The sequence below is a fragment of the Scyliorhinus canicula genome, chromosome 15 (genome assembly GCF_902713615.1).
Source record: "Scyliorhinus canicula chromosome 15, sScyCan1.1, whole genome shotgun sequence".
NCBI classification, from domain to species: Eukaryota; Metazoa; Chordata; class Chondrichthyes; order Carcharhiniformes; family Scyliorhinidae; genus Scyliorhinus; species Scyliorhinus canicula.
This window is the reverse complement of record NC_052160.1, coordinates 27687774-27712483: the sequence shown is the minus strand read 5'-3', so window position 1 is coordinate 27712483 and position 24710 is coordinate 27687774. Positions and strand designations below refer to the sequence as shown.

Sequence of the window (24710 nt, the reverse complement as noted above, 5' to 3'; positions counted from 1 at the left end):
CTGTGCTATATTGTTCTTTGTTCATGATGGGGTTTCTTTATTCTGCATTTTGGAGAACGAGTTATTGTCAACTGTTAGGGAGGGGATTGTGTTGGGTTTATTTTTGTGTTGTAATGTTTTTCAAATGTTAAAAATTTGAACAAAAATACTTTTTTAAAAAAAGACTATTACTTTCATTTTGGTCTAAAATTCTTTTTCACTTTGTCTCAGGAGGCAATGGTGCTCGATTTTACCTTGCATCTGCTTTAGTTGCAGGCTTTACTCTTCTACTTCTAAAATGACTTGGTAGCAAAAGGTTAAGGAAATCCTGCACTATACAACAATTATCAAACTATATTGCAGAATTTCCTCATTCTTATGCTGGTCAGGTGCTGTCAGAATATTTGACTAAAATAGTTGTGGAATAATTGAAGAATTAAGTGCAGTCCCGTGTTTTAAAGAAACAACTATTTGAAGGTTAAATGCTTTCACTAAACAGTATTCTTGTGATCCAACAGTTTAAACTGAGAAGTGCTTTGTCATGACTTTGTTAGAAGCTGAGTTCACTGTTTAGATCATTGATTACAGCACCATTATCATCCACCAACAGCACACTTATGGCTGTCATGTGAAGATCCTGAAGTTAAAATGCAGCCAACAAACAACTGTTGATATTATGAATGAATTCATTTTAATCTTTAAAATGCTGTTAAATGCTACATTGCCAGTCTTTTAATGGACAATATATTTGGTGCCCTTCGGAAAAAGAGAAGGCCTGCTCGAGATATTTAAAATGATGAATTTGCTGGACAAGGCTAGATATGGAGCAAAATGTTTGCACATGGGAGAGACTAAAACTAGAAGCCCTAAATTCAAGATATTTACCAATAAATCCAATAGAAATTGAGAAATGTCTTTACTCAAGTGGTTGGAAGCTGAACCTCTCTGCTACAGATGGGGTTGAAGCAAATAATTTAGATGCTTTCAAAAAGATACCTGGCAAAGTACGTAAGGGAAAAGGGGCTAGAAAGATTTGTTGTTAGCTCTTCTGCCTCACGGCGCCGAGGACCTGGATTCGATTCTGGCCCCGGGTCACTGTCCATGTTGAGTTTGCACATTCTTCTCGTGTCTACGTGGCTCTCACCCCCACAACCCAGAGATGTGCAGGGTAGGTAAATTGGTGACGCTAAATTTGCCCCTTAATTGGGGGAAAAATAATTGGATACTCTAAATTTATTTTTAAAAATAGAGAGATTTGTTGAACGTTTGAGGTGAGGTAGATGGATTGGACGGAGTATAAAAACCCAGGTGTGATAATTCTGACCAATAGGTATCATGTTAAAACAAACTTTAATTTAAACCCAGAATTAACCACATTAACATCAAAGAAAGACTTCCGGTGGCGGCATTTCGGAGAAGCATAATAGGTAGCACCGCCAGGGTATGTTTTTTTGGTCTTTTTTGCCCAGTTCCAAGGGAATTTTGGTGAACAAACTTGGCCTATCTAAGGGTTTAGTGAATCCATCGACAAAATAATGCAAAATATTTTAAAGAAGGCTGGTGGAAAGAAAGTGATGAGTGGAAACCCTTCGGCAGATTCACGGAGTCGGCGTGGCTCACCAGGGAGGAAGATGGCAAAGTAAACCCAGCAGGTGAAGCTGCTCCTAATACAGCAGATATGCTGGCAGGGGTACTGGCCTCGGAGTTTGAGAAGCAGTTTGAAACACTTTGATAAACAAGGGCAGATGACAATGGACACCCTTAAAAATCAATTGAAGAGGTGTTTGGTCCGATTCGGGAAAAGGTGGAAAAAATCTTGAAGGCTCTGAAAAAGCAAGGTGGGGTGATGAAGGAAGTGGAGGAAATTGTGTCGAGGCACAGTGATCAAATCTCCTCGCTGGAGGCTGAGATTCGTTGGTGGGGGAGAAAAACAAGATCCTAAAAGCAGAACTGGATGACCTGGAGAACCGGTCAAGGAGATAGAACCTCAGAATCGTGGGGTTGCCGGAGGGGATAAAGGGCCCAAAATCCCACTGAGTATTATTCTCAAATGTTAGAGAAGCTAGTGGGGAGGAGGGATGAACAGATCATAGAATAATCCCTACAATGCAGAAAGAAGCCATTCCGCCCATTGAACCTGCCCCGACCCTGTGCATGAGCACCCTACCCAGGTCCATTCCCCCGCAACCCCACTTAACCTGCACATCTTTGGACAGAAAGGGGCAATTTAGCACTGTCAATCCACTTAACCTGCGCATATTTGGACTGTGGGAAGAAACCGGACATCCGATGGAAACCCATGCACACCCATGTGAACGTGAAGAGTTGGAGACACCGCCAGGTCCTGGGGAAGTCTTGGCAGCTATAGGATGGATTCAGGGAAGGCCACAAGACCAGATGGACTTCCAGTGAAGTTTTCCGAACAGTGGGTCCCATTGATGGTCGACATGTTTCTGGACTGTGGCTCAGTGCGCCGTCCTGGTGACACTAGTGCAGGCATCAAATTCCCTTCTGTTGAAAAAAGATAAGGATCCTGTGGTATGTGGGTAATACCATCCTATTTTGTTAAATGTAGATGCCAAGATATTGGCTAAGTTGCTAGCGATTGAGGTTAGAACCTTGTCTTCCTGGTGTGATGGGTGAAGATCAAACATGATCTGTTCAGGGCCGGCAACTGTCGACTATTGTCAGGCGACTGTTAAATGTAGTTCTCTCCCTGCCAATGGATATATCCTGGTGGTGGTGTTTTTGAATGCCAAGAAGGCACTTGACCAGGTGGAATGGAAGTACCTGTTTACAGATTTAGCGAAGTTTGGGCTTGGACCAAAGATCGTTTCATGGATGGGACCACTGTATAAGGCCCCATCAGCTAATACACGTATCAACACTTTGAGCTCGGGGTACTTTCAATTGGGCAGGGGCCTCCTCCCCTCCTATTTGTATTGGCTGAGGCTTTGAGAGATTCAAGAAAGTGTAAGGGGATAATTGGGGGTGGGGGATTGGAGAGGGAGCATAGGTGTCCCTATACACCAACGACTTACTGCTTTATGTGATGGACCCAGTCCCCACGATGGGTGATATAATGGAGTTTCTGTAGAGGCAAAGTTATGTAGGGGGTTTGAGTTGGGTGCACTGGTGACAGTATCACTCACATTTTCGCTGACAAGATATTCTGTGAATCCGGTTGCCATGTCTACTTTAAGGATATGGAGGCAGTTCAAACTTTAGGCTTGGATCTTTGTCGAAGTTAACCCCTATTTGTACTAACCATCTGTTTGAACCAGCGAGACTGGATGCTATGTTTAGGGTGTGGGAAAGGAAGGGATTAGAGAGAATAGGAGACTTGTTTTTGGAGGGGCGATGCGCCAGCTCCGAGGAATTGATAGTGAAGTACAGGCTCTCGGGCTTCAAACTCGTTTAGGTATCTCCAGGTTCAGAATTTAGGACAGAAGACTTTCCCAACTTTCCTAGAGGCACCGCCGACATCTCTGACGGAAAGGATCCTTTTACTTGCGGGGTCGGAGGAGGGTTCGCAGGATAGTAGCACATCTGAAATCTATGGCAGATTCTATCAGAAGGAGTAAGCTCAATGGATGGAATGAAAGCAAAGTGGGAGAAGGAGCTAGGCCCAGTGGTAGATGATGAGATGTGGAGTGAGGCCCTTCGCAAGGTGAACGCCATGTCCTAGTGTTTGAGGTTGGGCTTGATTCAGCTTAAGGTAGTTTTTAGGGCACACTTAACCAAGGAGAGGACAAGTAATTTAATTTCCCCGAGGTGGATGGTAGGTGTGAGCGGTGCTCCAGGGGCCTGGCAAACCCCATACATGTTCTGATCCTGACCCAAACCTGTGAGCTTTTGGGTTTCCTTCTTTAGCAACATGTTGCCGATTCTTGATATTGAACAAATCTTGCCCTTTGGTTGCATGTTTGGGGTGTTGGATTCACAGGGGTTGCAGATGAGGATGGAGGCAGAAGTCCTTGCCTTTGCTTTGTTGATCATCTGGAGGCGAGTCTAGCTGGGGTGGAGGCCTCCAGCCCCACCAAGTGCCCAGGCATGGTTCGGGGATCTAATGGAGTTTTTATACCTATAGAAGGTTAAGTACACCATGAGGGGTTCGGTCAAAGGATCTGACCAGAAGAGACAGCTTTTTATTACTTACCTCAAGGAACTAATCACCGTCAGTTGCTGAGGGAGAGGGGGGATGGGGTGTATGGGATTGTGTTCTGTTTTGTATTTTTCTTTCTCTTGTTTAATGTTTCAAGGGTTTTGTAACCAGGTATACGGTTTGTAAGGTCTTGTAAAATTGTACACTTTACTAAAAATATAAGAAAAAGCTTTGCAATTATCCGTTAAACAGTTCTTAAACAAAAGGAAAACACTTGACATACTACCAACTCCTGCCACTAATCCAATTAAGCACCCAAATACAGTTCAAATGTCACTTAGAAATAAAGCTAACAAACAGATTGCTTAGCTGTGTAGTGACCTTTGGAGAGAATTCCTTTCAAGAGCAGGTCCTGTACACTTCTGCTCAACTTTTTTATTATAAATTTAGATTACCCAATTATTTTTTCCAATTAAGGGACAATTTAGCGTGGCCAATCCACCTATCTGCACATTTTTGGGTTGTGGGGGCGAAACACACGCAGACACGGGGAGAATGTGCAAACTCCACACGGACAGTGACCCAGAGCCGGGATCGAACCTGGGACCTCAGCGCCGTGAGGCAGCTGTGCTAATCACTAGGCCACCGTGCTGCCCACTTCTGCTCAACTTAACAGTATTTGGCAAAACTGCTGTTCAACGTAAAATCCTATAACAGATTGCAAAACTACAGACACACCTGGCACCTCCTATTAATTACATCATCTGTAACCCACTAAGTTCCACGACCTGCTTAGCTAAATTCAATCCCTCAAAAATTATCTACACTCCAGGGAGCCATCCAAAAATACAAACAATGCCCTATTAACCTTTTGTCTGTAACCACGTAAGTGGTCAAAATCAGTAATTATCTCATCTTTTATGACTTAATTACAGCTTTAGCAGTCACATTGCTTGCACGTATTTCAAACCAGTGTTTTTAGTAACATTATTCTCACAAAAATAAAATATAATATGTAACAACTTTCACAATGTAAAGTACCAAAACGTTGCTGTTAGTACCTCCCTCATCCGCAACTTCCATCACTCGGAAGCCATTCCTTGATCATCGCGCAGTCAAAATCCTGGAACTTGCTCCCTAACAGCACTATGGGAATACATTCACTACACAGGCTGCAGTGTTTCAAGATGTCCCAATACCACTTTCTCAGGGCAATTAGAGAAGGGCAATAATTGCTAGCATTGCTAGTGACACCCTCAGACAAACATTTTAGTGATTTACGTTGTACTTCACTGTTGTGTTTTTTGTTCTGCAGTCCTTGCAGACTGTTGATATTCCCAGATTAGGTATGTATTCCATTGTATAACTTCCCCAAATGCAACTTTGTTAGCATTCTTTCTTTATCTCTCAGTAGGGTTGACTACCACAGCTTTTAGTAGGAGAGGTACTGCATGTTCCTATTGAATTGGGTCATAATCCATTGAGTTTGGAGCTGCAAAAGATCTGTTGTGTATGTTGTGCCAAATGTACAACATGTACTCATCAAACTGCCATATGGATCATTCCAAACACCATGAAGTGCAAACTCTTCGTCTTTGCTTTTCTGATTATTTTGTACATTTAAAAAAATTAGAGTAACCAATTTTTTTCCAATTAAGGGACGATTTATCATGGCCAAGCAACCTACCTTGCTCATCTTTGGCTTGTGGGGGTGAGACACACACAGACACGGGGAGAATGTGCAAACTCCACACGGACAATGGCCCGGGGCCGGGATCGAACCCGGGTCCTTGGTGGCATGAAGCCGCAGTGCTAACCACTGCCCTTTTTACATTCTTTCTGTTCTTTTCTGAACTTCCCTTTATTAAAATCAAACTTAATTTCTTCCATTGTCATTGACGCTGCAAAGATGCCTGGTTTTAAATAACCCTATAAATAACTGATCATAATTAGCATACCTCGTCCACTACCTTGCTCATCTTCAACAACCTACTTCGTGGAACTTTTTGTTGGCATCTTAGGTATTAGAACATAGAACATAGAACGATACAGCGCAGTACAGGCCCTTCGGCCCTCAATGTTGCACCGACATGGGAAGTCCAAAAACTAAAGGCCATTTAACCTACACTATCCCATTATTATCCATATGCTTATCCAATAAACTTTTAAATGCCCTCAATGTTGGCGAGTTCACTACTGTTGCAGGTAGGGCATTCCACGGCCTCACCACTCTTTGCGTAAAAAACCCACCTCTGACCTCTGTCCTGTATCTATTACCCCTCAATTTAAGGCTATGTCCCCTCGTGCTAGCCACCTCCATCCGCGGGAGAAGGTTCTCACTGTCCACCCTATCTAACCCTCTGATAATTTTGTATGCCTCTATTAAGTCACCTCTTAACCTTCTTCTCTCTAACGAAAACAACCTCACGTCCATCAGCCTTTCCTCATAAGATTTTCCCTCCATACCAGGCAACATCCTGGTAAATCTCCTCTGCACCCGCTCCAAAGCTTCCACGTCCTTCCTATAATGAGGCGACCAGAACTGTACGCAATACTCCAAATGCGGCCGTACAAGAGTTTTGTACAACTGCAACATGACCTCATGGCTCCGGAACTCAATCCCTCTACCAATAAAGGCCAACACACCATAGGCCTTCTTCACAACCCTTTCAACCTGGGTGGCAACTTTCAGGGATCTATGTACATTTATGTACATGGACACCGAGATCCCTCTGCTCATCCACACTACCAAGAATTTTACCATTAGCCAAATATTCCGCATTCCTGTTATTCTTTCCAAAGTGAATCACCTCACACTTCTCCACATTAAACTCCATTTGCCACCTCTCAGCCCAGCTCTGCAGCTTATCTATGTCCCTCTGTAACCTGCAACATCCTTCCGCACTGTCTACAACTCCACCGACTTTAGTGTCGTCTGCAAATTTACTCACCCATCCTTCTGCGCCCTCCTCTAGGTCATTTATAAAAATGACAAACAGCAACGGCCCCAGAACAGATCCTTGTGGTACGCCACTCGTAACTGAACTCCATTCTGAACATTTCCCATCAACCACCACTCTCTGTCTTCTTTCAACTAGCCAATTTCTGACCCACATCTCTAAATCACCCTCAATCCCCAGCCTCCGTATTTTCTGCAATAGCCGACCATGGGGAACCTTATCAAACGCTTTACTGAAATCCATATACACCACATCAACTGCTCTACCCTCGTCTACCTGTTCAGTCACCTTCTCAAAGAACTCGATAAGGTTTGTGAGGCATGACCTACCCTACACAAAACCATGCTGACTATCCCTAATCATATTATTCCTATCTAGATGATTATAAATCGTATCTTTTATAATCCTCTCCAAGACTTTACCCACAACAGACGTTAGGCTCACCGGCCTATAGTTACCGGGGTTATCTCTACACCCCTTCTTGAACAAAGGGACCACATTTGCTATCCTCCAGTCCTCTGGCACTAATCCTGTAGCCAATGATGACATAAAAATCAAAGCCAAAGGCTCTGCAATCTCTTCTCTGGCTTCCCAGAGAATCCTAGGATAAATCCCATCAGGCCCCGGGGACTTATCTATTTTCACCTTGTCCAGAATTGCCAACACTTCTTCCCTACGCACCTCAATGCCATCTATTCTAATAGCCTGGGTCTCAGCATTCTCCTCCACAACATTATCTTTTTCCTGAGTGAATACTGACGAAAAGTATTCATTTAGTATCTCGCTTATCTCCTCCGCCTCCACACACAACTTCCCACCACTGTCCTTGACTGGCCCTACTCTTACCCTAGTCATTCTTTTATTCCTGACATACCTATAGAAAGCTTTTGGGTTTTCTATCACTTCAATGTATTTATTTTATAAACATGGGAGAAGAAAGCACAAGAAATAGAGGAAACACAGGATTTCAGAAGATGATCAAAGAGCTGGAGGAGGTTAGGTGGGATGTTTGAGGTCAGGATTTTAAACACAATTTAAAATTTGCGTTTTGAGGCCTGGGCAACAACAGTGGTGATGTGCGAGTAGGATTTAGTGTGGGGCTAGAATATAATGCAGAGTTTTGGATGAGTTGAAGTTTACAGAGCTTAAGACTTGTGAACTTAACTGTGGAATTGGCAAGTGATCGAGAGCTATCCAAATAACTAATGAGTGCACCAGCTCTCGTGCTACATTTTTTGTGTTTACGGTGTCTTCAGTTTAAAATATTATTAAAATGAACACAGTGGATATCAAACATTTAATGTAATATAGTTTACTTTGTGGCCCAGTTGTTGTGTATTTGACTTTTCAATCAAGAGATTCCTATTTATATTCTATTACCAATGCTAGTTCTTACACAAGTAATTCTAGGCCTCTCAGCTGGCATTGCTTGGAAATTAAAAGCAGTCTTACACAACTGACACCGTTCTGCAAGAAATACACATTCTTGGCCTGGTGCAAGTGAAAAATGGGCACCCCAATACATGCAGCCTTTGATTAAGTTCTTCCTGTGGAAGATTATTTATCAACCAAGAATCCCAAAGCTGCCCTGTGTAGTTAGGTTGAAAGTTTCATCTGCTAATGACCTTAACCCATTTTGTTGTTGAAAATCTGATTACTATTGCTGTGTTACCTCTGGTGGCATGCTGCCAGTCATTGCACCATGTTATATCACTGCACATAAATTGAGGTTTAAGCAGAAGCGCTGTATTGCAGCATGAACATCCAATGATACTACAGTATCTGAAATCCTCCACTAAAGCCATACTAGCACATAGGGGAACCACACTGGAGTTCAATATTCTTGAGGTATGGAGTGAGCTCAACCTGGGTTCCTATTCAGTTGCAGAACCTGAAAACTCTGCGTGGGTGGACAATGGGCAGTCACATTTTGAGATGAGATTACTGTCCTCCACAATCAATCTGCCAACAATAAATGTAGGACTCTTGGATTGATACTGGTGGGTGCTCATGAGTGGAACTCAGTATGGACTGCTCCTTCTACAGAGATGGGGAGACCCTGGGAGAAAGTAGAAACCAAAACAGACACTTGCATTTTGAAACATCTTTTCCCAAGACTAATTATTTCATGTGTTTGAGTACCACAGTGAAAGCTTGTGTTTGCTGCTAGAAAGCAAACCCATTGCGCACCCAGAGCACACAATATAAGCTGCTTTCATTCAGTTTTGCATTTTTGAGTACACACTTTGTATTACTTTGTGATCCAAAATCAAACACACAAAACTTACAACCTTGAAATTTAAATTCATCGAATCGACAGAAGTAGAGGTGCAAAAGAGATGGGTTCAAGTGATTATTTTTTAATGTGTTCCAAACTGAAATAGCTTTTCTACTTGGAGATGTGTTATCACCATCTTTGGTGGTGTGACCTAGAGGTTAATGCGCTTAATGTTTAACACTAGTTTGTTTATAATGCTTTGAAGGTATTTTGTCTGAACTAAAGATCTCTGGATAAAGACAGTTGTTCTAGCCTTTGTGATCTGTACACACTTGTGTGTTGACTCTTAAACACTCAGGATGATGTAACCTCATCAACTCAAAACTTGGAAAATAACTCTGCAGCTGCAACACCATTGCATCCCTTTATTTTGGCAATCCTTGAATCCACACAAACATGTTGGTTCAAATGGAACACAGTTGGAATCCAGCCAAACATTTATCTGATTTATGCTGGGTAATAAACAGCTTTCTTTTTAAATATTTTTATTCAGAAACATTTTTCATTATAACAAGGTAAAACAATAACATATAACAAAACACCCTTGCAAAGTACATCACCCACAACCACCCCGCCAAATACAACCAAAACTTTGCCAAAAACAACCAAAACTTGACAAAAAACAACCCGCCTCAGTAACTGACGGTGACTAATTCCCTGAGAAGAGAGATGAAAGGCTGCCACCTCAAGTAGAACCCTTCCACCAGCCCCCTTATAGTATCCTTAACCTCCTCCAGATACAAACATTCTATCAGATCACTCAGCCAGGCCGAGGCATTAGTATAGGGAACTTTCACCTGAGTAGAACCCGCCTCCAGGCTATTAATGAGGCAAGATCGTCCGCCTTCACCCCTGCCTTTAGCACCAGCAAGTCCAATGCTCCAAAAAATAGCCACTACTAGTTATTGCTGCAGCTGAATACCCAGACACCCCGACATTGTGCTGAGAAAGGAGATGCAGAAGCTTACAAGTTTAGGGCAAGACCAAAACCTGTGCTTATGGTTCATAGAATCAGAATTTACAGTGCAGAAGGAGGCTATTCGGCCCATCAAGTCTGCCCCAGCCCTTGGAAGGAGCACCCCACTTAAAACCCAGACTTCCAACCTATCCCCGTAACCCAGTAACCCCACCTAACCTTTTTGGACACTAAGGGCAATTTAGCATGGCCAATTCACCTAACCTGCACGTCTTTCGGGACTTTGGGAGGAAACCAGAGCACCCGGAGGAAACCCACGCAGACACGGGGAGAAAGTGCAGACTCTACACAGACTGGAATCTGGAACCCTGGAGCTATGAAACAACTGTGCTAACCACTGTGCTACCGTGCTGTTCATTAGGGTTAGGCCACTAGGGTTCACCGGTCCCCTAGCGCAATGATCACATCTATCATCCATCCCCGAGAAGTATCCACTCATCCACGCCCTGACCAAGTGTGCCCTGTACACCACCTTGAACTGGATCAAGCTGAGCCTAGCACAGAGGTGGAGTTGACCATGAGAAGAGCCTCACTCCACCCCATTTCCCCCATCCCATTGAAAACCAGGCCAGTATACCCTCCCACTTTCTCTTTACTTCCTGCACCGAAGCCTGCTCTGTCGACAGGGTGGCATGATGCACAGTGGTTAGCACTGCTGCCTCACAGCTCCAGGGTCCCAGGTTCAAATCCGGCCTCTGGTGACTGTCTGGAGTTTTCACTTTCTCCCCGTGTCTGCGTGGGTTTCCTCCGGGTGCTCCGGTTTCTTCCCACTGTCCAAAGATGTGCAGATTAGGTGGAGTGGCCATGCTAAATTTCCCCTTTGTATCAAAAAGGTTAGGTGGTTTTACTAGGTTGCGGGGATATGGTGGAGGCATGGGCTTAAGTAGGGTGCTCTTTCCGTGCAGACTCGATGATGGGCGGAATGGCCTCCTTCTGCATTGTAAATTCTATGAGGATCCGGCCATCGATATTTGAAACCCTCCCCTCACGCAACTCGGCCATAGACAAGACTCTATCCAAGAGCGAGGGTGACTGTCGGGGAAATAAAGGAATCTCATTACACAAAAAGTCACAAACTTGCAAGTGCCTAAATATCTTAGTTTTCAGAAACTGGAACTTTTCGAACAACAACTCCATAGCGGCGAAGCTCCCTTCAATAAACATATCCCCAAATCTCTCCAATCCGCCCTCCCCCAACCATGAACAATGGTTCCAAGCCAGATGGCACAAACAGATGGTTCTTGCAAATAGGGGCCAACATCGACATGGAGCCCAGCCTAACATGCTGCCTAAATTGCCTCCAAATCCTCAATGTGGCTAACACTACCGGGCTCGTAGTGAATCCTGCAGGGACAAAAGGAAGCAGGGCATTGACCAGGGCCCTCAGAGACAAACCTCTGCACGAGCCCAGCTCCATTGGCTACCATAAAGAACCTGGATCCCTAAACCACCCCAACACCTTCTCAACATTTGGTAGTACCAACCCCCCCCCCCCCCCAGCTACCCCTTTCTCTCTGTAGAAATGTCCTACGAGTGCATGGGGTCCTAGAATAGAATCCTTAATGATAATAATCTTTATGAGTAGACTTACATTAACACTGCAGTAACAAGTTACTATGAAAAGCCCCTAGTTGCTACATTCCGGCGCCTGTTCAGGTATACAGAGGGAGAATTCAGAGTGTCCAAATTACCTAACAGCACATCTTTCAGGACTTGTGGGAGGAAACTGGAGCACCTGGAGGAAACCCACGCAGACACAGGGAGAACGTGCAGATTCCACACAGACAGTGGCCAAGCCAGGAATCGAACCCTGGAGCTGTGAAGCGACAGTGCTACCTACTGTGCTACCAGAAGAAAGAAATTCGGCCCATCGGGTCTGCACCAACACACCGAAGGAGCACCCTACCTAGGCCCAGTCGCCTGCGCAAACCCCCTAACCTCACCTAAACATTGGACACTGAGGGCAATTTACCATGGCCAATCCAACTAACCTGCAAATCTTTGGATTGTAGGAGGAAACCGAAGCACCCAAAGGAAACCCAAGCAGGTGGGGAGACTGCAAACTCCACACAGTCAACTGAGGTCGGAATCAAGCCCAGATTCTTGGCATGAGGCAGCAGCGCTAACTACTGTGTCACCGTCTTGCCCTCCCAAATAAAGGAGGAGACCATTTTATTGACCCTACAAAAGAATGATTTGGGGAGAAAGTCTGGGAGACACTGAAACAAAAACAAAAATCTTGGGAGGATGTGCATTTTCACAGTCCGCACCCTGCCCGCAAAGGACAAAGGGAGAACATTTTCAAGTCGACCTTGATCCCATTCATCAGACTAACAAAGTTGCATTTGTGGAGCGAGGCCCAATCTGGGCAATGTGGGATTCCCAAGAAAGAGCCAAAACACAGCTTCAATATCTCCCCTACATTGGAGAGTGGATCAGTGATATTTAGAAGCCAATCATTAGCATATAAAGGCACCCTATGCACCCCCCCCCCCCCCCACCCTCTATTCCCCTCCACCCAGTGGACGAGTTCAACATCATGGCCAGAGGCTCTAGTGCCACGGCAACAAGAGAGGAGACAATGGACAAACCTGCCTTGTATCCCTTTTTAATTGAAAGTAGCCTGAACTCGGGTCGTTTGTACGTGCATTTGCGGTGGGGCCCTTGTACAGGAGCCAAATCCATGATATAAATATTGACCCAAAGCCAAACCTTCCAAGATAAAAGCAAATTATTGCAGATGCTGGAATCGGAAACAAATACAGAAAATACTGGACAATCTCAGCAGGACAGACAGCACCTGTGGAGAGAGAAGGAGCTAATGTTCCGAATCTGGATGACTGGATGTGTTTTGACAAAGAGTCATCCAAACTCGAAACAGTGGCTCCCAAACCTTCCAAGAATTTCAGGACGGCACAATGGTTAGCACTGCTGCCTCACGGTATCAAAGACCTGGGTTCGATCCCGGCCCCGGGTCACTGTCCATGTGGAGTTTGCACATTCTCTCCCCGCATGCATGGGTCTCAACACCACAACCCAAAAAGATGTATAATGTAGGTGAATTGGCCACACTAAATTGCCCTTTAATTGGTAAAAAAAATAATTGGGTACTGGTTTTTTTTAAATATTAATTTTTTTTAAAAGTAAGGAAATCATTTCAAATAGGTACCCCTACTCAACCCTTTTTCAGCGTCTATTTAAATAATCACCTCTGGCTTAGGTACTGGGGAGGGGGGCAGAACGACATTTAACAATCTCCGTATGTTGGTCGATAACTGCCCGCTCTTAACAAAACCAGTCTGCTCCTCCAAAATCACCCCCGGAAGGCAGGGATCAAAACGCATTGCCAACACCTTTGCCAATAGCTTAGCGTCATAGTTCAGCAACAGAATGAGTTGGTATGATCCACACTGCATAAGATCCTTATCCTTTTTCAGGATCAGAGAAATCAATGCCTGACACCTTCAGAAGAGTGATTAACTGTCCCTTAAACTGATCTGGGGGACCTATTAAAGCACTCCGAGAGGGTCCTGCCTTTGTTACTAGGCAAGAACTAATGTAACAAGATGGAGGCCGAGTTTACAAAACAGAAGTTTATAAAATTATTAGAGTATAGATAGGATGAACAGTTGGATGCTTTATCCCTGGGCGGAATTGAAAATTACAAGGGGGCACAAGTTCAAGATGAGGGAGGATAGGTTCAGTGGAGAATTGCGGGGGAAGTTTTTTTACACAGAGGGTGGTGGTGGCCTGTAATGTACTGCCAAGTGAGGTAGTTGAGGCAGATACGTTAGCCACCTGTAAGACTTATCTGTTTAGGCACATGAACAGACAGGGTATAGAAGGATACAGGCGGTTGGTCTAGATATGACACGTGATCGGCGCAGGCTTGGAGGGCCAAAGGGCCTGTTCCTGTGCTGTATTGTTCTTTGTTCAGCATGGCCGGCAACACTCCCCGGACCAAGGAATCACTGAACATATCCAACAACAGTGGGGTCAACTGACCAGCAAACATTTCATAAAATTTGATAAGGAACACATCCAGACCTGACTGCATTAATCTGACATACTTATAACTTTTTTCGGTCCCATTCTCACCTCCAATTCCTCCCTTCTCCCTGCCCCACTACCGGGAAGGACACCCCGTCCAAAAACTGGATCATTGACAGTCTCTCCTCTGGAGGCTCTGACTTGTATAGCTCTCGATAAAAGGCCTCAAACGCCACATTAACTTTCCATGAGATGAAACCAACCCGCTACTCTAATCCCTTATCTGCTGTATTTCCTGGGAGGTAGCTTGGCATCTCCGATGGTTCGCCAAAAGATAATTATAATGATGACTAACCTTCTCCCCATATCCGTAGAAGGTTCCCCTTGATCGCCACAGCTGGTTCACTACCTTGCCTGTCGAGAGCAACTCAAACTCTGTCTGCAGTTTCTTCCTACTCGCCAGCAGCTCTGGTGTCTGTGCAATCGACTACTGGTGGTCCACCTCGTGAATGAAATCCATCAGACTTTGCCTGTCCACTCTACCAGATTTATCCTTTTGCGCCTCTAATCACCGCCTTCAGAGCTTCTCACAACGTGGAAGGAGAAACCTTGTTCCTATTGGACTCATTGTACTCCCCAATGGCAGAGGATATACCCCCATAGAATCGTTGTTCACCAGCAATGCCGTGTCCGATCTCCATTGGGGTCACTGAGCAGCAGGGCCCTGCTCCAACATTAGATCCACAAATTGCGGAGCATGATCCGAGATAACGATCGCTAAGTACCCCGCCCCCTTTACCTCAGGAAGAAGAGACGGTACTGCCCCCATAAAGAAGTCAATCCAGGAGTAGAGCCGACTGACGTGTGAGAAAAAAGAAAACTCCTTATCCCTTGGGTACATAAATCTCCACAGGTCTGCCTCCCCAATCTGCTCTATAAAGACCAATATTGCCTTCACTGCTCCTTATGGACTTGGGACTTAACCTATCCAGCCTAGAATCTGAAACGCAATTGAAGTCCCAAAATTAGTTGATGTGAATCCAGCTCCGGGATAGACGCTAACACCTTATTAATAAACACCGACTTCCTTTGGTGGCTCCTGCCTGAGGACTGGTTTGTTTTTGGCCCTTCTTGCCTGTTTTACGGGGGTGGTGCAGGTGGAAAAGTAGTAATATTGAAGGACTAGGACTTCTCCACCGGTGGGTGATGTTGAAGAGTTACCAGGCATGGGGTATGTTGAGCATTCTTTGTACCTGGAATACCAAGGGGCATTCTTCGTACCTGGAGGACACATGTGACGCAGGAGGAGGATTGCGGAGGAATCTGTGGCATCGTTGCCCACATAGTGGTCGACTGGGAAGTTGGCCGAATTCCTAACAGCCAAATTCAAAAAGCAAAGGCTAACGTTCACTGCAACTTGGTGAGAGTGGCAGAGTCAATTCAGGTTGCGCTGGAGAGGGTGGAAAAGTGACTGGAGATGCAGGTTGCATTGATCCAGCAGGCAGAGTTGTTAATGATGTCATAGGGGCAAAATAAGCTGAAGGTGAAGATCAATAATCTGAAGAACTGCTCAAGGAGGCAGAACTTGAGGATTGTGGGGCTGCCCTAAGGCATTGAGGGGACACGAACCACAGAATATGTGACCAAGATGTTTGAATAATTGGTGGGGGAAGGGGTCTTTGACCGCCCTCCTGAAGTAGACCGGGCCCATCGGTCGTTGAGGAAGAGGCCAATAGATGGGGAGCCACCACGAGCGTTTATCGTATGGCTCCATCAATGTTTGGAAAAGGAACAGATGAGTTGGGCAAAGGAAACCTGTGAATGTAGCTGGGAAGGCCATACTGTCCAAATAATCAAGACATGGGAGGGGCTGGCAAAGTGGTGAATGGGGGTATAGGCACTGGGTGTATTAAAACACTTGGGTATGGGGGGGCGGGAGGGGGAGACATGGGTATGGAGGAGTTTGGGGCACGAGAGGGAAGAAGGGTCGGGCAGGGGGGCATTGTAAATAAAGTTTGTGTTTGGCCTCAGGTAGGGGTCACCCTGCTAGTTGAAAAGCTGGTTAACGGAAGTGAAATGGGGCGGGGGGAGGCTAAGGCTGGCTATTTGGGGGGAGGGAGATTGATTTTTCTCTTTTCCTTGTTTTTCGTGTGGGTTGGGACAGCGAACCTGGGGCAGTGGGTTTTTTTTTGTTTACATGGGGGAAGGGGTGGGGGTAGGTTGCCGACAACATAAGTTTCTTTTTTTTTTAAATTTTGAGTACCCAATTCATATTTTCCAATTAATGGTCAATTTAGCATGTCCAATCCACCTACCGTGCACATCATTTTGGGTTGTGGGAGCAAAACCCACGCAAACACGGGGAGAATGTGCAAACTCCACACGGACAGTGACCCAGAGCCGGGATCGAACCTGGGACCTCGGCGCCGTGAGACTGCAGTGCTACTCACTGCGCCACCGTGCTGCCCCAACATAAGTTTCTTTATGGAATCATTGGACGGAGGGGGATGGTGGAGACCATCTTGGGTGGGTCCAGGAGGCGTGCGAGGTAGGGACTTGGAGGAACCCATTAGGATTCTTTTCACATTATTGAATGTGGGGATGAAGCCCTTGACGGGTCAGGAAACCGAGGTGATAATACCAATGGACGGGGAGAGGGTGTTCGACCGGGTGTAATGGGAGTATCTTTTCGAGTTATACTTTTAGAGTTCATTGGCTGGATTAGGTTATTGTACAGGGCCCCCAAGGATATTGTTCGCACTAACGCAACAAGTTGAGGTATTTAAGCTTACACTGGTGTACAAGGCAGGAATATCTACTTTCCCCGTTGCATTTTGCATTGGCGATGGTGCTTGGAGCATCAACAGAGTGGAGGGGAATCGTGGGGGGGAACATCATGTGTCCCTATATGTGGTCAGCTTGCTGTTATATGCGATGGACCCAATCTCTTGCATGAGTAGGATTGTGGAGATGCTGACAACATTTTGGCTCTTTTTTGGGATACAAAGTAAATGTGGGCCTGGAGATGTTACTGTTTCGCTTGGTCAGGTTGAGTTTTCGGTATCTGGGAATAGGGGTGGTGCATTGCGGAGCTCTTTTACACAAGTTAAATGTGGTCAACGTGGTAGAGGGGGTGAAGGAGGATTTAAAGAGGTGGGATGTTCACCCACTATCGTTGACACAGTTTGTTCAAACCATGAAAATGAGGATCCTTCCGAAATTTTTACCTATTTTCCAGAATCTTCTGATTTTCCTGTCACAATCTTTTTTCGGAGGGTAAATAACGATCATTTTGGTCTTTGTATATGGACAGGGAAGGTGCCTCGTTTTTGAAAAGCCTTTTTTTCATAAATTTAGAGTACACAATTCATTTTTTCCAATGAAGGGGCAATTTTTAGCGTGGCCAATCCACCTACCCTGCACATCTTTGGGTTGTGGGGTGAGACCCACGCAAGCACGGGAGAATGTGCAAACTCCACACGGGCAGTGACCGAGAGCTGGGATCAAACCTGGGACCTCGGTGCCATGAGGCAGCAGTGCTATCCACTGCGCCACCTTGCTGCCCTTGAAAAGCATTTTTTGCAGAGGGACAGGCGGTCAGGGGGTTTGGCATTGATGAATTATTATTGGGCAGCGAATGTGGAGAAGGTTCAGAAATGGATTGTGGAGGGAGGGTTGGTTTGGGGGCAGGTGGCGGAAACTTCACGTATAGGGTCAGGTCTGAGGGCTCTGGTAATGGCTATGTTTCCATTCTCGCCATTCAAATGCCCTAGTCGGTGGAGGTTGCCTCATTAAGAGTTTGGAATCCATTTAGGCAACATTTTAAGCTGCAGAGTATGTCGTTGTGGGCGCTGATTTGTAGAAATCATAGATTTCTTCCAGCGGGGTTGGATTCGACATACAGGGTTTGGGAACGGGAGGGGGTAGAGAGGTTTAGGGACTTGTTTGTGGATTAGGGGAACTGGTAGAGAAATTTCAGCTTCTGGGGAGAATGGGTTCTGGCACTTGCAGATTAGGAATTTTGTGAGGAAGGAGCTGGCCACGTTTCCGCAGTTACTCCCACTTTTTTGCTGGAAAAGATAGCTCTGATAGCTCTGAGGATGAGATGAGGAAGGATAGGATCTCCTATATCTATGGGTAGTTAATGGAGAGGGAGAGGGCCTCGCTGGAGGAGATAAAGTGGAAGTGGGAGGAGTTTTTTTATTTAAATTTTGAGTATCCAATTATTTTTATTTTTTTCAATTGAGGGCAGTTTAGAGTGGCCAATTCACCTACCCTGCACATCTTTTTGGGTTGTGGGGGTGAGACCCACGCAGACGTGGGCAGTGACCCGGGGCCGGATTGAACCCGGGTCCTTGGCACCATGAGGCAGCAGTGCTTAATCAATAAGATTTGGGCCCTCCACTCCACCCGGTCGAAAGCCTTTTCCGCGTCCATGGCTACTACCACCTCAATCTCATGCCCTCTAGTTTTTAAAGTTATTATGCCTCTACCAGATTATTGTCTTTCATGAAGGCCGTCACTAATTCCGGTGAGCCAAAATACAGTTCCCGCTTCTCGTAGGTTACCCAAAGACGGGCCGGGTCGAGCAGTCTGAATTTTATGTCCTTTCTATACAGGGCCACCTTAAAACTTATTAAAGCTCTCCCTCTGCTCCCAAGTCTTGATGCACCCGAATCTCTGCCTCTTCCCACATGAACCGTTTTGTCTGCCTGGCCCACCTCATAATGCGTTCCTTGTCCAGGAACCGATGCAGCCTCACCACCATCGCCCTCGGGGGCTCACGACCGTGGGGCTTACGCCTGGGCACCCTGTGAGCCTGGTCCACCTCCAACGGCCTGTCAAACGCATCTTCCCCGAGCATCTTCCCCACATACGCACCGGCATCCGATCCCTCCTATCCCTCTGGCAGCCCGACGATCCGGTCTGCCTGCACGAATGATTCTCCAGGTCCTCCACCTTCTCCAACAACCATTTCTGCCGATCCTGCAACTTTTGGATTGCCTGTCCCTGGGTCATCACTTTCTCCTCCACCCGGTCGACCACTCCTTAATCGAGGCCACCGCCCGGGTCAGGTCCTCCGCACACTCCTTACGATGACGGGCGAACTTCTCGTCCAAGTATTTAACCCACTGATCCATCGTCCATTGAGCTGGTTGGTCGAACTTTGCTTCTCTGCCATTGCATCCACCAAACTCTGAACTTCACTTCCAACCAACTTTTGATTTCTTCTTTTATGATTGTTTCTTGGGCGCAGTTCCATAAAATTGGGGTCGCCTTCTTCACCTCTCGCTTTTATCCACTTATGTTACAAAATTCCCACAGAAATCCAGATAAAAGCGGTTAAAAAAACGCTCCGAGCGGGAGCTGCTAAATGTGTGACCGTTCACTCCACGGTCGTCACCGGAAGTCAGTTAGCAGCTTTCTAAATGTAGTATATCAATCTATGGACTGAGCAAACTGGTGCTGATAATTCAATGCATTAAAAGTCTTACGGTCAAAAAAAACTTTAAAGGAAAATATTTAAGGGGAAAATAGTGTTTATACCATAAATTTACCTGCACCATCATTCCGTTATCATTCATAGTGTTGGGGGAAGTGCCTTTTATTTATTTAATGTACCCAATTCTTTATTTCCAATTAAGAGGCAATTTAGCGTGGTCAATCCACCTACCCTGCACATCTTTGGGTTGTGGGGGTGAGACCCACGCAAACATGAGGAGAATGTGTAAACTCCACACGGACAGTAACCCGGGGCCAGGATGGAACCCGGGTGCACGGCACCTTGAGGCAGCAGTGCTAACTACTGTGCCACCGTGCTGCCCACGGAATGTGCCTTTTACATTTCAATATTACTGGAATGCCTGCTGTGAAAATTGAATCTGATGTCACCTTGGAATGTTCCAAAGTAACTAATTTTACTTCGGCAAACATGGCAGCAGTTTGAGACTGGCAAAGTCACACTAACAGCAAATGGATATCTGTTAATTACTGTGTTGAAAGAAGGAATGTCGGCTGAGGCAGCAGAAGACGTTCCCACTCTTCACAATATTGCTATGTTTTATATCCATCTGAATGGGAATCTGGGGCCTCACCCTGTGATGTGAAAAGTGCAATGTAAATTCATTTTTTTTCTCTTGGGCACTATGTATTGTGGAGACCTTGCCTTTTAAAGGTACATGAACAGGTCAGGCAGAGGGAAGAAATATACAATTCTAGAGCACCAATCATTTTCAAATATAGAGCAACTTAAAAATAGCAAAGAGTGAAGTTTATTTGTTACATGTACAGATTTATGTTGTCACTTGCCTTCTCTGACAGCCCATGTCCTAATCCCTTTATTCCTTAGATTTCCTCTTGAATTGGGAATGTTGATCCCTCTCATTTGAGTATTCAAGCCATATTCCTCTATTCAATGATTAGTCCTTAGTTCAACTTTATGGATATCCTTATAGATGCTTAAAGTTATAATGGATGCAAAATGCTAATTTTTGATATCCTTTGTCCAACAGTGAAAACATGGTTGCCCCTTGAAGATCAAATTCCACCCTACTCACCCCAGCTCTCAAGAATTGAAACCGAACAACCAGCTATGTCTGACACACAGTGTGGACAGTTTGTGGACTGGGGCAAGATGACTGACCTGGAGAAGGATAGTCCTGTGGTCCCATCCATCATAGATGACAACTTGCTAAAGCAGTATGCCAGACAAGGTTACTGGGCAAAGAGCCACTCTCTAAGAGGCAAAATCTATGAGCAAATTATCAAAGCAGTCTCCTGCAGAACCGTGACTCCTGATGCTGATGTGTACAAGGATATTGTTGGAAAAATCACTGGGAAAAGGAGCCCCTCCACCTTACCGCTGCCGGAGTTTGTGGATGGCAGTGTTGTGCCGAACTATTGTCTGAACACAAATGGAACTGTTGCAGTTAGGAAGATTGTGGTGTGTATTTCCAATCAGTTTCCAGACATCTCTTTCTGCCCTGTATTGCCGGCCATTGTGGCACTGCTGCTGCACTACAGTGCAGATGAAGCAGACTGCTTTGAGAAGGTATGTCGGCTCTTGGCCTGCAATGACCGTACAAAACATTTCATTGACCAAACCTTCCTGGCCTACGAGTCCTCCTGCATGACCTTTGGAGACCTAGCCAATAAATACTGCCAAGGTGCTCACAAACTGATAGTGAGCGCTTCTGAGGATGTGCTGGAGGTTTACTCTGATTGGCTGCGGTGGATGTTTGGAGACCTACCCTTTAACTATGCAGCAAGAGTATTGGATATATTCTTTGTTGAAGGATTTAAGGTACTGTACAGGGTAGCACTAGCTCTCCTTAAGTTCTTCCGAAAAATCAGAATCAGACAGCCTGAAAAATCTGCCAACATTCGAACTGATATTCAGAACTTCGTCCAAAGCATCGCTGAGCACATCCCAGTTGAGAAGTTGTTGGACAAAGCGTTTTCTATCCGCCTGTTCTCCAGGAAGGAGATACGTTTGCTCCGAGATGCCAATGAAAAAGCATTGAAGCAAAAAGGCATCACAGTAAATCAAAAGAGGTATTTAACTCTGGTGATTCAGCACTAAAATTATTTCAACCTAGAATCTTTAAGAATTGGGATGCTTAGCCCTCTGCTTAAATGTTTTCTCCATCACATTTGAAAAAAAAATAATTTAGAGTACCCAATTCTTTTTTTCCCAATTAAGGGGCAATTTAGCGTGGCCAATTCACCTACCCTGCTCATCTTTTTAGGTTGTGGGGGTGAGACCCACGCAGACACGGGGAGAATATGCAAACAGCACACGGGCAGTGACCCGGGGCCAGGATCAAACCCGGTTTTGCCGTCCTCCATCACGTTTTGATAGAATTTTCTTTCAGTTGATTTTGCTTGAATGGGAGCTGGAAGGAAATCCATCCTTTATGCGTAGCCACTTACTAAAGATTGACATTATTCAAAAACGTTATCTGAGAGGTTTGTCATGAAGCACACGCCCTCTCTCTGCACCTCGCGCACCCCTCTCTCTGCGGCTTGCGCACCTCCTCTCTCTGCGCCTCGCGCACCCCCTCTCTCTGTGCCTCTCGCACGCCCTCTTTCTGCGCCTTGCACATGCACTCTCTCTGCACCTCGCGCACCCCTCTCTCTGCGGCTTGCGCACCCCCTCTTACTGCACCTCGCACACGCCCTTTCTCTGCACCTCACGCACCTCTCTCTGCGCCTCGCGCACCTCCTCTCTCTGCGCCTCGCGCACCTCCTCTCTCTGCGCCTCGCGCACCCCTCTCTCTGCGCCTCTCGCATGCCCTCTTTCTGCACCTCGCGCACCCCTCTCTCTGCGGCTTGCGCACCCCCTCTTACTGCACCTCGCACACGCCCTTTCTCTGCACCTCACGCACCTCTCTCTGCGCCTCGCGCACCTCCTCTCTCTGCGCCTCGCGTACCCCCTCTCTCTGCGCCTCTCGCATGCCCTCTTTCTGCACCTCGCACACGCCCTCTTTCTGCGCCTCACACACGCTCTCTCTCTGCGCCTCGCGCACCTCCTCTCTCTGCGGCTCGCGCACCCCCTCTCTCTGCGCCTCACGCACCCCCTCTCTCTGCGCCTCACGCAACCCCTCTCTTTGCGGCTCTCGCACCCCCTCTCTCTGCACCTCGCGCACCCCCTCTCTCTGCACCTCACGCACCCCCTCTCTCTGCACCTCACGCACCCCCTCTCTCTGCACCTCACGCACCCCCTCTCTCTGCACCTCACGCACCCCCTCTCTCTGCGGCTCGTGCACCCCCTCTCTCTGCGGTTCGTGCACCCCCTCTCTCTGCGGCTCGCGCACCCCCTCTCTCTGCACCTCGTGCACCCCCTCTCTCTGCGGCTCGCGCACCCCCTCTGTGGCTCGCGCACCCCCTCTCTCTGCGCCTCACGCACCACCTCTCTCTGCAGCTTGCGCACCTCCTCTCTGCGGCTCGCGCACCCCCTCTGTGGCTCGCGCACCCCCTCTCTCTGCGCCTCACGCACCCCCTCTTTCTGCGGCTTGTGCACCTCCTCTCTGCGCCTCGCGCACCTCCTCTCTCTGCGCCTCGCGCACCTCCTCTCTCTGCGCCTCGCGCACCTCCTCTCTCTGCGCCTCGCGCACCTCCTCTCTCTGCGCCTCGCGCACCTCCTCTCTCTGCGCCTCGCGCACCCCCTCACTCTGCGCCTCGCGCACCCCCTCACTCTGCGCCTCGCGCACCCCCTCTCTCTGCGCCTCACGCAACCCCTCTCTCTGCGGCTTGCGCACCACCTCTCTGCGCCTCGCGCACCTCCTCTCTCTGCGCCTCACGCACCTCCTCTCTCTGCGGCTCACGCACCCCCTCTGTGGCTCGCGCACCCCCTCTCTCTGCGCCTCACGCACCCCCTCTCTCTGCGCCTCACACACCCCCTCTCTCTGCGCCTCACGCACCTCCTCTCTCTGCACCTCACGCACCCCCGCTCTCTGCGGCTCGCGCACCCCCTCTCTCTGCACCTCACGCACCCCCTCTCTCTGCACCTCACGCACCCCCTCTCTCTGCACCTCACGCACCCCCTCTCTCTGCGCCTCACACATGCTCTCTCTCTGCGGCTCGCGCACCCCCTCTCTCTGCACCTCACGCATCCCCCTCTCTCTGCGCCTCCCGTTCCTTGCACTTCCTCGCCTCATGCACCCCCTCTGGCTTCCTCGCCTCGTGCTCCCCCTCTGGCTTCCTCGCCTCGTGCTCCCCCTCTCGCTTCCTCAACTCACGCTCCCCCTCTCGCTTCTTCATCTCATCCTACCACTTGCACGCCCTCTTGCTGCGGCTCACGCACCCCCACTCTCTGCGGCTCACGCACCCCCTCTCTCTGCGGCTCACGCACCCCCTCTCTCTGCGGCTCACGCACCCCCTCTCTCTGCACCTCACGCACCCCCTCTCTCTGCACCTCACGCACCCCCTCTGCGCCTCCCGTTCCTTGCACTTCCTCGCCTCATGCTCCCTCTCTGGCTTCCTCGCCTCGTGCTCCCCCTCTGGCTTCCTCGCCTCGTGCTCCCCCTCTCGCTTCCTCAACTCACGCTCCCCCTCTCGCTTCTTCATCTCATCCTACCACTTCTAGCTTCCTGAGCCTTACCATCTCGTTTCCTGCACCTCGCTCCCCCCTCTAGCTTCCTGCACCTTGCCCTCTTGCTTCCTGCGCGTTCAGTCCACCTATAACTTCCTGTGCCTCCCCATCTCACTTCCTGCCCCTAGTGCTCCCCCTCTCGCTTCCTGGCCCTCTCGCTCCCCCTCTCGCTTCCTCATGCTCCTCCTCTCGCTTCCTGCGCATCCCACTTCCCCTCTCATCCTGTGCCTCCCGCTTCCATTCTGGCTTCCTGCACCTCCTAACCCCTCGCTTCCTGTGTCTCCCGCATCCCCTCTTACTCCCTGCGCCTCCCGTTCCTACTCTTTCTT

At 47.4% G+C, this 24710-nt stretch overlaps 1 protein-coding gene across 4 annotated transcripts in view; it reads left to right on the top strand.

Moving 5' to 3' along the window:
• tbc1d24 (TBC1 domain family, member 24) overlaps positions 1–24710 on the top strand; it is an 85036-nt gene that overhangs the window by 42164 nt on the left and 18162 nt on the right. For all 4 annotated transcript variants that reach the window (XM_038820208.1, XM_038820209.1, XM_038820207.1 and 1 more), the window contains exon 2: positions 20801–21842. In XM_038820208.1, coding sequence (XP_038676136.1) covers positions 20801–21842 — 1042 coding nt within the window. The remainder of the gene's footprint in view (positions 1–20800; positions 21843–24710) is intronic.